This window comes from Dufourea novaeangliae, unplaced genomic scaffold (genome assembly GCF_001272555.1).
Source record: "Dufourea novaeangliae isolate 0120121106 unplaced genomic scaffold, ASM127255v1 scaffold7, whole genome shotgun sequence".
Taxonomy (NCBI): Eukaryota; Metazoa; Arthropoda; class Insecta; order Hymenoptera; family Halictidae; genus Dufourea; species Dufourea novaeangliae.
In genome coordinates this window covers 1385946-1398667 of record NW_015373896.1, presented here as the reverse complement: position 1 = coordinate 1398667, position 12722 = coordinate 1385946, and the positions used below count along the sequence as shown (strand labels likewise).

Here is a 12722-nt window from a genome sequence, read left to right as displayed (position 1 = left end):
TAGCATTTGCAGTATTCGTTACAAAAGATAATCCAGTCAGTCTCACTCAAAACCGACCTTTTACAAAGTTCACTTAGTTACTGTGCTATTAGTTAAAAAAGAAGAATAGACATTTAATGTGGCTTTTTGTTTAGAAATAGAGATGACAAACTTCATGCTTGGGTTTATTCAGGTTTATTGCAAGTAGATACACTCCTGCGTGATGCAAAATGGACCAATAATACATGCACCACGTGATGAGAGGAGCCACCATCGCTGATTTTTGTTCCATTCGTAACTTGAATGAATAATAGTCTATTATTAATAGAAGAATGAGCGAAAACATTTCAAAGGACATCAAAGACGCATGGAATCAGCTATCAGTAACAGCAATAACAACTATTAATATCCGCTAAGCAGCAGAGGAAACATTATTTTAATCCAGTACGGGATATGATTCAAATGTTAAAGAACAGCTTGTCCTATTAGAGGATTAGAATGATTTCCAACTAATTGCGAGTGACAAGCTGTAAGATTTTTAAGATATCAAAGAAATTCTACTTGTTTTCTTCATAAAAGTAGTATTATATAAACGTGTACAAGCTGATGTGTTATGTAATACACTGTAAATGATCTTTTATATGAAACAAGTTTATTAAAAATTCAGGCACAAAGTGAGCTTAATTATATATTATAACTTTTACGCGTGTACAATATACAATCAAATTGAAACGATCTAAGGCACTATTACAATTTCATCGCCATGGTTTTCTTACGGTACCGGCGCTAGTACTCCTTTTAATACCATGATCTGAAATTTAAAACCTATTTAAAAATATGCAAGTAGATAATACTAAACATATATCAGTAATTCTCATAATAGTCAAAATAATCAGATAATTTCAACAATCACAATACAGAAACATAACTTACATAAAATGTTTGGGGAGATCATTTTATCTTTATCGTTGGAGGTCCAAGTTTGGCATCTAGATCTAGACAGACATGAACGAGCAAACGAAGACGGTTGATGTTCTTCCATCCTGGCAAAGAAAAAAAAATAATAAATAAATCACGTAATAATCCTACGTTCGTGTAAAATAAAGACATCACGCGCGTAAATGTTTATTTGTGAGTCTTCGTATCTTACAAAGAAAGATTGAATATTCAGAGCACTATAAAATAAAGATTATTCACCCAAAAGTGATAAAAAAACAGATTTACTTAAAGCAAATGATACCAGCAGACAACTAAATAGTTTATTTTATATTAATTGAATTCTACATGTAAAGTATATTATTTATCGAATCTTTTATAGAAGGCAACGTGTATTATACTACGCAGAGTCATACTCCTTCAGTTTTTTCCTGGCTAAGGTCCTCTGAGTCGCAAACGAGTACGATCTGGCTGATGTAGAACGTTCTATGCGACTTTGCTTGATTTCACGATCTTGTGATATTACTTGCATTCTTTTCTCGGCACTTTGGGCAAATAACTCCACTATATTCATAGAGGCCGCATCGCACTTTTTGAAATCAAAAATTTTTTATAAATACTGTTTTCCTGAAAGTCTTCATACTAAACATGAAAATTTTCGTTTACTTATGGACAGCAACGAAATTAAACTTTAAAAAAATCGTGTTTAAAAGTTACCAATGACCTGATCAATCTTGTCAAGTAAAAATTATTTGCTCTGTTCTATTGCACTATTATGAAATTATTATTATGGGTTAATTTATATTAGAATATCTAATAGAACAAAACTTTAACCACTGATCAACTAAATGTAAACCAAGCACTTTATAATATCTGATTGAAGTGTTGCAAAATATATTACCTGCAGTTGAAGACGATATAGGAAATTGAATTCCGATCGATTAAGAGGTGCATCAACGTGAAGCTTGAGCATGCATTCTAAAGCTTCTTTATACGTATTCTTCAAAGCGATTACACGTTCCGTTCGCATCATTCTGCGTACTAAATATCCTCGTGCATACGCATTTATCACATTTACAGCTTCTATCTGCAACATCGAAGGCATTGTAACAATTTTGTAGGCATATAAAATGAAAGTATTAATGAAAAAGTATGGTTTCTCACATGTTTAGCTCCATATATTGTCTTATCGAGAATTGGTACGTGAACAGTTTTACTATCTAAAGGAAATAATTGTCTGCTAACGTTCAAACGTTTACACTCTCCATCTTCTACCAATTTTTTCTCGAAACTTCCATCTTTATCTGGGTGTACCACGACTTCATCTTTTTTCGCTACTATTACAAAAGTATAGTATTTAGCGGAACGATTGTACCCTTATTGACTCAATCAACAGCAAGTACTTACTAAAGCAAGAATCCGTCTTTGGAAGTTTCATGTCAGTGTAAGTGTAGTCCAGCAGACATGAAATTAAATTTTCGTTATTGTCTTGCAAATGTTCTACTTCTTTATTACCTTGAAGATTGTTTCTCAAGTTTTTTACATTTTCCATAGTATTATCGGTGTTTTCATGAAGCTTCTCATCATTGGGAGTAACTTGGTTGAAAGAGGTAGATAAAATATTTTCAGAGGGCAGTGAAACTGAAATTTCTGGAAAAGATTTTCTGATCTCGGTTAATAAAAGCAGCTGTTGTTTCTCGAATTCTTCTTGGAGCAGAGTTTGCTCCCGTTGCTGTCGAGACATTAGCTCAGCCATTTGCTTTTTATGCATTTCTTGTACTTTTTTGTAAACTGTTAAAAGTTTATCTGAAGTAATAGTTAGTTTTGAGTTAGGTATAAAATCTTTAGAACTTGGATTTCTTGAAATCTCTTCAGCAAAGTTATCACCGGTAGGAACTTTATTATACTCATTCTCCAAGTTATTAGGAAATGGTACTTCATTTTCTAAAAAACTGTCGTGTTTAGGCGCTAATTGAAAAGTAGAAAAACTATTGCATTTCTTCCACTCCTGAAATTTGCGTTTCCTTTCATTATTATTCTCTGTAGCACACTTTCTATCATGATTAATTTGTGCATTATTTTTCTCCATGCATTCGTTGGCTAACATTGTTTGGATGCAATCGACAGACCTTGCAGCTGGGTACATCGTGAACGAGGATACAGGGTTTGTCGGCGAGGAAACTGACTTACACATCTTGTGGCTGGTATTGGAGGAACAGTTTTTTTGTTTCATGCATAATTCTAACGATTCTGCAGAAACGAAATCTTTACCTTTCAAGTCGTTTTCCCATTCAATTTTAGCTTGCTCGATATTCCATTCTCTACGACGTACTGTATTTGAACACGACGTTGGAACATATTCGGAACAACATTTAGAAGTAGAACTGGACTGTTTCATTTGCATGTGGGCTAGTAGAATAGGACTTGGACTATCCAGCACATAAGAACCCTGACGCACTAACTTAGGTGTATCTTCCATATCATTTGAATAATTCTTTTGGTGTTTCTCATCCCTTCTGGAATTAGAATCATTTAATATCAATGGTGTAATATTCAAAGTTTTAGGCACTTGTGGTTTCCGAACGTCTGACACTGTGTCAATAGTATTAGATCTCATCGAAAGTATCTTCTTTATACATTCGTCTGTGCTAGGCCTAGGAAGAAGTGATTTTGATCTAGAACAGGTATCAGATACTAGATTAATTTGATATTCTGCTATGTGATCTGCATTTGCTTCTCCATTCCACTGTGAATTTCTTTTCACATTTTCGCCAGAACTTGCAGAAGTTTCCGTTGCAAAACTATCATTAATTGTTTCATTCGTATTTTGATGAATATTATTGCAATCTAAAAAGAATAAATTTTCATTTAAGTCATGTATCCTTTTTTGAAACTGGTGGATAGAATCTTTCCTAATTGTATCGGTATCAATATCCTTATTTTTTTCACAGCTAACACGTAAAGTTGTTAGCCTTTTTTCTACATTTATGGCAATTTGTTTATAGTTAGACATTTCTGCTTTGATATCCTTAGTCATCTAGAAACAAAAAAAATTTATTACAAGAAATAATGTAGAATAAATGCTATTTTAATACTACATGTACTTAACATACATACCAAAGGTGGTAAGATAGGAACTCCATTAATTTTGATACACGAAACATACAAACAATCTTCCATATTTCTAACTTTTTAAAGAGACTCCTGAAATCAATTTTAAATACATGTATACTTACATAGAAAGTCAAATATTTCTTTTCTACACTGATCAGAAAAAATGACATTAACAAACATTCCATTAGCTTTTTAGATTATTTCAAAATTGTGTAATAGTCTTGTAAAGAAAATTAAGTACAGCATTATAGACAACAATGATGGCTTTTCTTTGCAAGTTAAAAAAAATAGAGCCAATATATAACTGCAGAAACCACCCAACAAGTATTTGTTTTGGAACTTTTTAATTTCCCAAAATTTAATAATCCCGGTAAGCTTTGTTCTGTATCGATTACTACTTACTTTCATGTTATATTTCATAACTACACTATATTACTAGTCTAAACATTACAAAATCGCAGATTTTTCTACGAAAAGATAAAAAAGCTTCAAGCGCTTTGACTTAATCAAGTGTATTGAATCGTAATACTAAATCGACACAAATTAATCTCCATGAATAAAGGTACGCCGATTACTTTAATCTTCTTTGTACCCTAAAATATCAAATTCCGTATTGGTGACCGCCAATCCAAATTGTAAATAAGAAAATACATTATTTGAAGAATAATTAACAAGGTAATGTTGTAAATCCGATCGTCTCAGCGCCCCAATCCGGAACGGCGGATCAAGGAACCAGAGAAGAAAGTGGCGATTTTATGCCCGGTTCAATCCACTCGTAGAAGATCTCTAATGTCCGATATAACATTGTTAAATTTGAATCCAGTTTGTAACAGTTGAGGTTACGTATGAATTTAAGCACGTGTACATACTAAATTATACGAAGATTATTAATAGAGAACGTGAAAATGGACGCTTATGAAGTTTTCCAAAAACTTTCTGCCGGTGTGAAATTTGACAAAAAACGTTTTCTTACTGATGCGCAAAGATTTCAGGTACCATTTGAACATACTGTATAGATTTGTAAACATAAAGATATTCTAAGCATTTTCGAACAGTTTCATAAATATTGTGTTTCTGACAGCTTGTTAAAAAGCAATCCGAAAATGCATCGAAACACGAAGAAGAATCTGTTGGAACACTCAATAGCAGAAATTGTTCAGTGTTGTCGATGAAAAGAAAGCATGATAAAGTTGATGATGAGTCCAAAAATGTTGGTCAGTTAATTCTACTTAATGGATTATCTGTTCCGAAAGATGGGAGTAAAACAAAGTTTAAGAAGCATAAAGAGTCTGTAGATGTAGACAAGCAATTAAAGTTAGAACAGGAAAAGGTATGATACGTTTTGTTTTCTCAAAGTACATAGCTTTAAAGACATAGTTTGAAGAATTATTCTTTTCTTACAGATTAATCAATTTCGTAATCAACAACAAATCAGCATTACAGGCACTCGTGTACCTAAGCCTATATCGATATTCTCAGAATTGTCTGAAGATTATGGTGTTTCTGAATACTTAATAAATAATGTCATGAATTGCGGCTATGTACATCCTACACCTATTCAAATGCAAGCTATGCCCATTATGTTGCAAGTAAAGTAAATGTAGCCTATAACTTATAATACTTTTTAGTATATAACGAACAACTTTGGTAAAAAATAAACTATTTGTAATTTTTTGCAATCATAACAAAAACAGGGTCGACAGATATTAGCTTGTGCACCAACAGGATCTGGGAAAACAGCTGCATTTTTGTTACCTATAATCCATCAGTTAGGTGCTCCGCAAAGAAAAGGATTCAGAGCTATTATATTAAGTCCTACCAGAGAACTAGCTAAACAAACACATAGAGAGTGTGTAAGACTTAGTGAAGGTTTTAATTTTAGGATACATATCATAAGTAAAATTGGACAAGCATTGGACAAATATGGGCCAAAAAGTTCCCAAAAATTTGGTCAGTATACCAATGTATATATAATAAATTTGATTTATCGAATATCGTGGTAACATTATCTTGCAGATATACTAATTACTACACCAAGAAGAATAATATTTCTTTTAAATCAAGATCCACCAGCTATATCTTTAAGCAAGTAAGTAATAAAAAGTTGTGGTTTATGTATCTTATAAGTATAGTTTTATTAGATGATGCTGATTACATAATTAAATTTGTACAGCATTGAATGGCTGATCGTAGATGAGGCAGATAAACTTTTTGAAGATGGAACACGATGCTTCAGGGATCAATTGGAAGAAATATCAAAGGCATGTACGAATGAGAATTTATGTACTGCAATGTTTAGCGCCACTAATACTCCCGTTGTATCAAAATGGTGTCGCCGTAATTTGAAAGGCCTCGTAACAGTTACTGTTGGTCACAGGTTTGCAACAACTGTTTTTTTCTTCTAGAACTAGTATTAAAATAAACTACCTACTTATCTGCATCACACCTCTTACAGAAATGCTGCAACTGACTTAGTGGAACAGGAACTTTTGTTTGTTGGAACGGAAAGTGGAAAACTCGTAGCGCTTAGAGGTATTATTCAGAAGGTAATATTGTACGCGTCAGTGTTATGCCTTCATTACAGTCTTACATATATTTCAATTAATTATATTATTCCATTTCGTAAAGGGAGTATTACCACCTGTATTAGTATTTGTGCAAAGTAAAGAGAGGGCTCAAGAATTATTTAACGAACTTATATATGACGGAATTAACGTGGATGTTATTCATGCTGACAGATCGCAGACACAGGTACTTTTCTGTTTACTTCGATTATCATATATTTACAAAATTACATTTAATTGAAATTCGTCCCCTTTTCCGTTCTCGTTTCAGAGAGATAATGTTGTTCGTTGCTTCAGAGAAGGAAAGATCTGGGTTTTAATATGTACAGAATTAATGGCAAGAGGTATTGACTTTAAAGGTGTCAATCTGGTTATTAATTATGATTTTCCACCATCTGCTATCTCTTACGTTCATAGAATTGGTACGTACCTTAATTTAGATCCAGGCACATGTATTTAGAAAGTATAATTAGCACATTTATTTAAACATTAATTAATTAAACTAGGCCGTACTGGCAGAGCTGGGCATAAAGGAAAAGCAATTACCTTTTTCACCGAACAGGATACTCCAAATTTAAGAAGGTGAGAATTAATCTACTGAATCGGTAGAATATGTATAAATTGTTTTGTCGATATTGTAGTATAGCTGCTATAATGCGAGAATCTGGGTGCAATGTTCCTGATTATATGCTGAGTATGAAGAAACATACTAAAAGAGAAAAACGGAAACTCGAACACAGCGCTCCTCCTAGAGAAAAAATATCTACCATACCAAAGTTCAAGCGTATATATAATAAGGGGAAATCAAGGTAAAATGGTTTTGTATCTATGTTTGCAATATCATAAAATAATATTTCTTTAATATACTTTTATTGCTTTAGCAAATATGTTGAAAGTGTTTGTGAGAAAAAGGAAAAGGACGATATAGCAGATAAAGGAGATAAAAGTTGGAAGAAAAATAAAAAAAGTACGAAAAATAAACAGAATCCAAACGAAAGTAAAAAAGATAGACAAATCAAGAAACATACTTTATCCGTTGGAAAGAAAACCGTAAAAATGACACGTGTGAAAAAATAGGTGTATAATAAAACGTAACGACAAAATGTCCTCAAAGGTACACAATTGCAGGCAACCAGAATTGAACAAGAGAAATGAAATGCGTAAGTAGATAGAGACTAACTAATAAAAACATTGAAAACATTATATGTTTAAAAATTTAATCACATAAGAAAAACAATAATTAAATAATTAGAACAAAGGTATGGTCTTGCCAAAATTGTGTACTCATATTCGAAGTACTTTGAACATTAATAAATGTAAGAAGTAAAATATAAAATCATTTTTATAAATATTAACGTTGTACATTGTAAATATTAATTATTCTAATTGCAACAAAGTTTAAAATACCTTTATAAAATAACTTTATGAATGTAATTAATAAACGTGACTCGTATTTACAAATCAGGATTCATTATAAATGTATTTTACAGGTTTATGTGCTTTATATACATTCAGTTTTTAAAGGAAACATTATTATTAAGCAAATATGAAGGTTTTGTTTTACACGAAATTTTAATAAATTACATATAAATCGTAAATATAATTACAAATAAGAACATTAACCCATGAATAAAAAATAAATTACAATGTTGCACGCAGTCTTTAAACAATTTGCCAATTTATTTTAAGTATAGGGTGTAAATTAATATTGAACACAAACAGTAATTTCACTAAAAAATATCACACGTGCACAATGTAGCATATTAAATGTATTGTATATGTTGTTGGTACGATATCAAGACATTTCGAAAATTGTTCAATTTCGTAAACATGATATAAAAAACTTAATTTTACTTACAAACTTGCGCCAAAACATTGTACATTTAAGTTTCACATAACCAGTCACAAGGCAATTTTGGCATTTTATTTGCTGGCCATGGGAGATAGCCTGCTGTTTTAAAGATCCAATAATCGTAAGATACCTTAGTTATCAGACTTATTAAGAGAACAACTTCCGTAGCAATGATGTAGTAAATGTAATCCGTCCAATCACCCGGGTATACACACATCTTCGAAGGTTCTAAATCAACGACCTTTTCTTTTACATTTTCGCATAGTACTTCGTCTGAATCTAATATGCGAGTTTGTAACCACACCTAAAAATGTAATTTAAAATTTTACGTTTACTGATTTACATTATAGAAATAATATTTACATACCTTTAAGTATTTAGCTGTATTACAGTCGCAATGCAGCTCATTTCCACCAAGTTTCACTAACCGTGAACTGATGAAACTTTTATCATGAGTATTAGGGCTTAGAATGTACGTTGGAAGCTACACATTTCAATTTAATATTGATATAATTGTTAAATATTTTCGTACATTACTTGTCACATGATCTTATCATTGCTCTTACTTACAGATTTGATTTTGTTGTACCGCAGACTAAGTAAAGCATAGTTGTCCAGAAATTTAGAACCTTCGAGTTTATTTATAGAGGATATATTATTATAATCCGCGTAGAATTCTCTTATATCTTCATAGCACGGATTGGTACTGAGATCATCCAATGCTGTGATCTATAACGGTGAAGAAAACTTATTAAATGCTCTTGAACGAGGTTTCCTAACATTTATCGAACATGAATCGAACGAATCGTGAAATACACAATAGTGCGGAAAGCATTACTACTTTTTTTTATGTAATACCTTTCACGTTATTAGATCCACTATTGAGGATAGCAAGAAGTAGCCATATATGTTTAGTCGAAATATTTTATGATATTGTTGACATAAACAATGCAAGAAATTGTAAAATTTACGTACGTTGTTGTACGATACGTTCAAGGCTATGGTATTGCGAGGTAATTTTTCGGGCAATTCAGTGATTTGAATACCACTACAATCCACGTTTACTGCTAAAGTCGGGGGTTTACCTTCAACAATATCTAATCTCCTAAAATTGCATTGACACTGCCAAGTATCCCCCTTTGGGCATTCTGTTTGTAACTGTGAAGTAGTAATACAGTTATTAAATATTAAGTGGAAGATTAATTCAATTAAATAGTTTCTATGATTTGGACAATATTACCAAGCTAAGGTATCGAACTTGTTTCAAAGGAACTTGTTCGGTGGTATTAAACCAATGCCATGTTTTACTAGCCGAACATACAGTTTCATTTTCGCGATTGAAATTAATTTGCTTTTCTCCTGTCTTATTAATGTATTGGTAAATATCGTGACACCAAAGCGTATTTGTTCCTAAATGCAACAAAATATATTACTGGAACATAATGTCTATAAAATATAAATATGGAAGGTAGAAATTAGTTCGTTTGTGTACCTATTTAATTACCTGAAATGTCCAGCCAGAATTCTCGGCCATTCATTGTATTCAAGGCTGGTAGGTGCGTAAGATTATTGTAAGACAAATCCAAAGTTGTAAGTTGTACCAAACGAGTAAGCGAATTATTTTCCACTTCGACGAGGCCATTATTCGAAAGATTTAAGCACAGCGTTGGTGTCATCATCCGAAATTGTCCTTTGACTCGATTAATTTTTCCATCGGTTATAGCGAGCGATTTTAATCTTCTCCACCGAATTTCACTTACATTAAATACATCTAATGTTGCATTTCTTATATGTATATAAGATATATTTGATGGAAATCCTGTAATGTTTGAAATACTCTTAAAAGATATTCTGCAAAAAATGTGTATGTTGTATAAAGAAAAATAGAAGCCAATTCCAATAAAAATAGAAGCAATATTAAAGATTAGTTATACAAAAGATAAATAAATGTAATAAGTGAAGAGATTAAGATTGTGCTTAACAAATTGAAGAATAAAACAATCAAATAATCTTGTAGTAACCTGCACAAGACAGCTCAGATTCAAAATTTCTAATATCCAAATTACAACAAAATACTGCAGTGCTTTCAGGATTATTATGGGCAAGAAGGATCTTTTTACAGGAACATCCAGTAGTTTCAACATTAGGACATTCGCTAGATTGACGATGAAAACATCTCTCTAAAGTTCCACCAGACATTCCTGTTATCGTGCTTGATGAGGATGTTTGTTGGTCTTCTTCTGTCCGTGCACTTGCTACTCCTGCATACAAGCACATAACTATGGCAAACCACTGCATCTGTAAATTTGGATTATGTTATGAAACCGAAAATTGTATAATTAACATATGTTAGTTTGAGCTTTAAACGAAATTTACGTTACAGATTATTAAATGATACATTCAATGTTTAATACAACAGAGTTTATACCAACATATAATTACAGTACTGCTACTGAAAAATATGAAATTTGTTCCAAATAGTGCGAAATTAAATCTAAATTCTATTATTATTTTTGCCGTAAAATCTGTCTAATCACATTAAATATGTGCACACAATAACTACGTATTAAACAATTACATTTAAGTTAATAACGCGAATGCCTACATTATCCTGTTTTCATAATTTCGGTTTTAAACGACATATTATATATGAGGTGAATAAAAATCAGCATAAAAACGGTAAAAATAATATTGTTCAATATATTTTGTATCCTTACGTTCATTTATTCGGCGTTCCAATAGTGTTCAAATTACACAACATCGATATACTCGATATTAAGAATTTGGGTAAACTTTGATAAGCTAAAGCTAACATAACGCTAGTAGACCTCTTAATTTTTGCATTCTTTAGATATTTTTAATACATACGAACGACATAACAGTATCGTGAACGGAACCACAAGATAACATAAAAAAACTTCGTATAGTTCATTGAAACCGTATCACCATTAAATCATCTAATCGCATATACAAAAAAAACATATGTTAAATTATTGTAGGTGTTAGACAGCCGGTTAGCGATGAACTAAAATTTTTATATTTCAACCTAAATTATGTTCAATATAAATTAAACTTTCTATATATTATATATATTCTGTTTTGAAAAACTTCACACAAGCTACTATTTATTGGCGTCAGTTCAAATCTTTGCTGTATTAAACAATTAAAAATACGACCATATCACGCACCTGGATACCTGTGTTAGGTACATACGTGCACTCAAGAGACTGATAATATTACCTTAAGAAAACATTTATGTAAATTCGAATTGTTCGTTTTCTTCGAGCAAGAGAAAGCTCTATAATATTCGTACTTAATGTAAAACTTAAGCTTTGATTTCTGCTGTCGTAAACTATTCTTTAAGTAATAACATTCATTTAAAATTAGTTAATAAATTTACGCAATGAGCTACGATACAGTCGAAAAGAAAATCTCGTTTGATATATTCAACTTAATATTTAAGATTCAGGTATTTGCATTGATTGCATTGACCAATAATTACATAATTCATCAACATTGATAAGTGTTCTGTCGAAATTGTAGTAGAAATTTTAATAAAAGTTAAACATACTACTGTGAGCAAAGTAAAAATGTGTTACATCAAAATATCGATAAAAAAAATTCGAAGATTAAAAATAGTTGCATGAATGTTTTTTGTTTCAAGTTACCTTCATTTCGCATAAAATTTTTGATAAGCAAGATTGTAAAAATCTACATCGCAAGAAAATTGTTAAGATGATTTGTTTCTCATTTGCAATAATGCGCTGTCGCGTAAGTATACAAATGATACACATACAGTACAAGTACTATTCACAAGTGACGCGGTCACCCTTAACAATGGGCAGATTTTTATTCTTGTGGCGAAAGACACACATTGCGCATTTGAACTATGTAATAACGTGGATAAATTAATTGGTTTAGTTGACTCCGACACTTTGGGTCATTCGGGTCGACCTATTAATGAATCAAAATTGGTTAGCTGCTGGCAGAATGCGTCACTTTATTACTCTCGTTGGCCTCGCATGAACAATAAATCACTACACGATCGCAGTTGTTTCATTTCTTCGCTACTTTTCTTTCCTACGTTGTATTTATTTTTTTTCACTGTCATCGACAGCAAACTTTGTAAAACAAAAAATCTTTAATATCGTACTGAATAACATTTAAAGTAAAATTTAAACATAACTATGTTCCGTACAAAAGAGTGGATTGACTACTATAATTAATTAATTAATTATATAATCAAAAGATTACTTCGTAATAATTCTCAACATTAT

General features: G+C 31.6%; 3 protein-coding genes across 3 annotated transcripts; 1 reads left to right on the top strand and 2 right to left on the bottom strand.

The window, feature by feature from the left end:
- Positions 1-720: 720 nt before the first annotated feature.
- LOC107193215 lies at positions 721-3750 on the bottom strand. The gene is made up of 6 exons (XM_015582621.1): positions 2323-3750; positions 2080-2252; positions 1817-2002; positions 1332-1504; positions 913-1022; positions 721-790 (listed from the first exon to the last, which is right to left on the bottom strand). Exons 1-6 carry the CDS (start codon positions 3530-3532, stop codon positions 735-737), a joined length of 1908 nt encoding a protein of 635 aa, XP_015438107.1. The 5' UTR covers positions 3533-3750; the 3' UTR covers positions 721-734.
- Positions 3751-4826: 1076 nt separating this feature from the next.
- LOC107191569 (probable ATP-dependent RNA helicase DDX52) lies at positions 4827-7761 on the top strand. The gene is made up of 13 exons (XM_015580634.1): positions 4827-5021; positions 5111-5359; positions 5433-5618; positions 5724-5979; positions 6046-6118; positions 6203-6406; positions 6485-6575; positions 6658-6780; positions 6865-7015; positions 7100-7175; positions 7235-7402; positions 7475-7643; positions 7708-7761. Exons 1-13 carry the CDS (start codon positions 4935-4937, stop codon positions 7759-7761), a joined length of 1887 nt encoding a protein of 628 aa, XP_015436120.1. The 5' UTR covers positions 4827-4934.
- Positions 7762-8384: 623 nt separating this feature from the next.
- On the bottom strand, positions 8385-12122 carry LOC107193270 (protein halfway). Its single transcript, XM_015582675.1, has 8 exons — positions 12114-12122; positions 10467-10743; positions 9950-10264; positions 9686-9855; positions 9421-9603; positions 9016-9174; positions 8813-8929; positions 8385-8749 (listed from the first exon to the last, which is right to left on the bottom strand). Exons 1-8 carry the CDS (start codon positions 12117-12119, stop codon positions 8477-8479), a joined length of 1500 nt encoding a protein of 499 aa, XP_015438161.1. The 5' UTR covers positions 12120-12122; the 3' UTR covers positions 8385-8476.
- Positions 12123-12722: the final 600 nt, after the last annotated feature.

Coding starts and splice junctions, on each gene's coding strand:
- LOC107193215 (XM_015582621.1), bottom strand. CDS start 3,532: ATGAGATCTAATACTATTGACACAGTGTCAGACGTTCGGAAACCACAA. Junction 1,023..1,331: donor GCCAGGAAAAAACTGAAGGA/GTATGACTCTGC, acceptor TTTCTTTGCCAG/GATGGAAGAACATCAACCGT. Junction 791..912: donor GATCTCCCCAAACATTTTAT/GTAAGTTATGTT, acceptor TTTAAATTTCAG/ATCATGGTATTAAAAGGAGT.
- LOC107191569 (XM_015580634.1), top strand. CDS start 4,935: ATGGACGCTTATGAAGTTTTCCAAAAACTTTCTGCCGGTGTGAAATTT. Junction 5,619..5,723: donor CTATGCCCATTATGTTGCAA/GTAAAGTAAATG, acceptor TAACAAAAACAG/GGTCGACAGATATTAGCTTG. Junction 6,576..6,657: donor TTAGAGGTATTATTCAGAAG/GTAATATTGTAC, acceptor CATTTCGTAAAG/GGAGTATTACCACCTGTATT.
- LOC107193270 (XM_015582675.1), bottom strand. Junction 9,175..9,420: donor TGAACGTATCGTACAACAAC/GTACGTAAATTT, acceptor TCACCGTTATAG/ATCACAGCATTGGATGATCT. Junction 8,750..8,812: donor ATACAGCTAAATACTTAAAG/GTATGTAAATAT, acceptor TTACATTTTTAG/GTGTGGTTACAAACTCGCAT.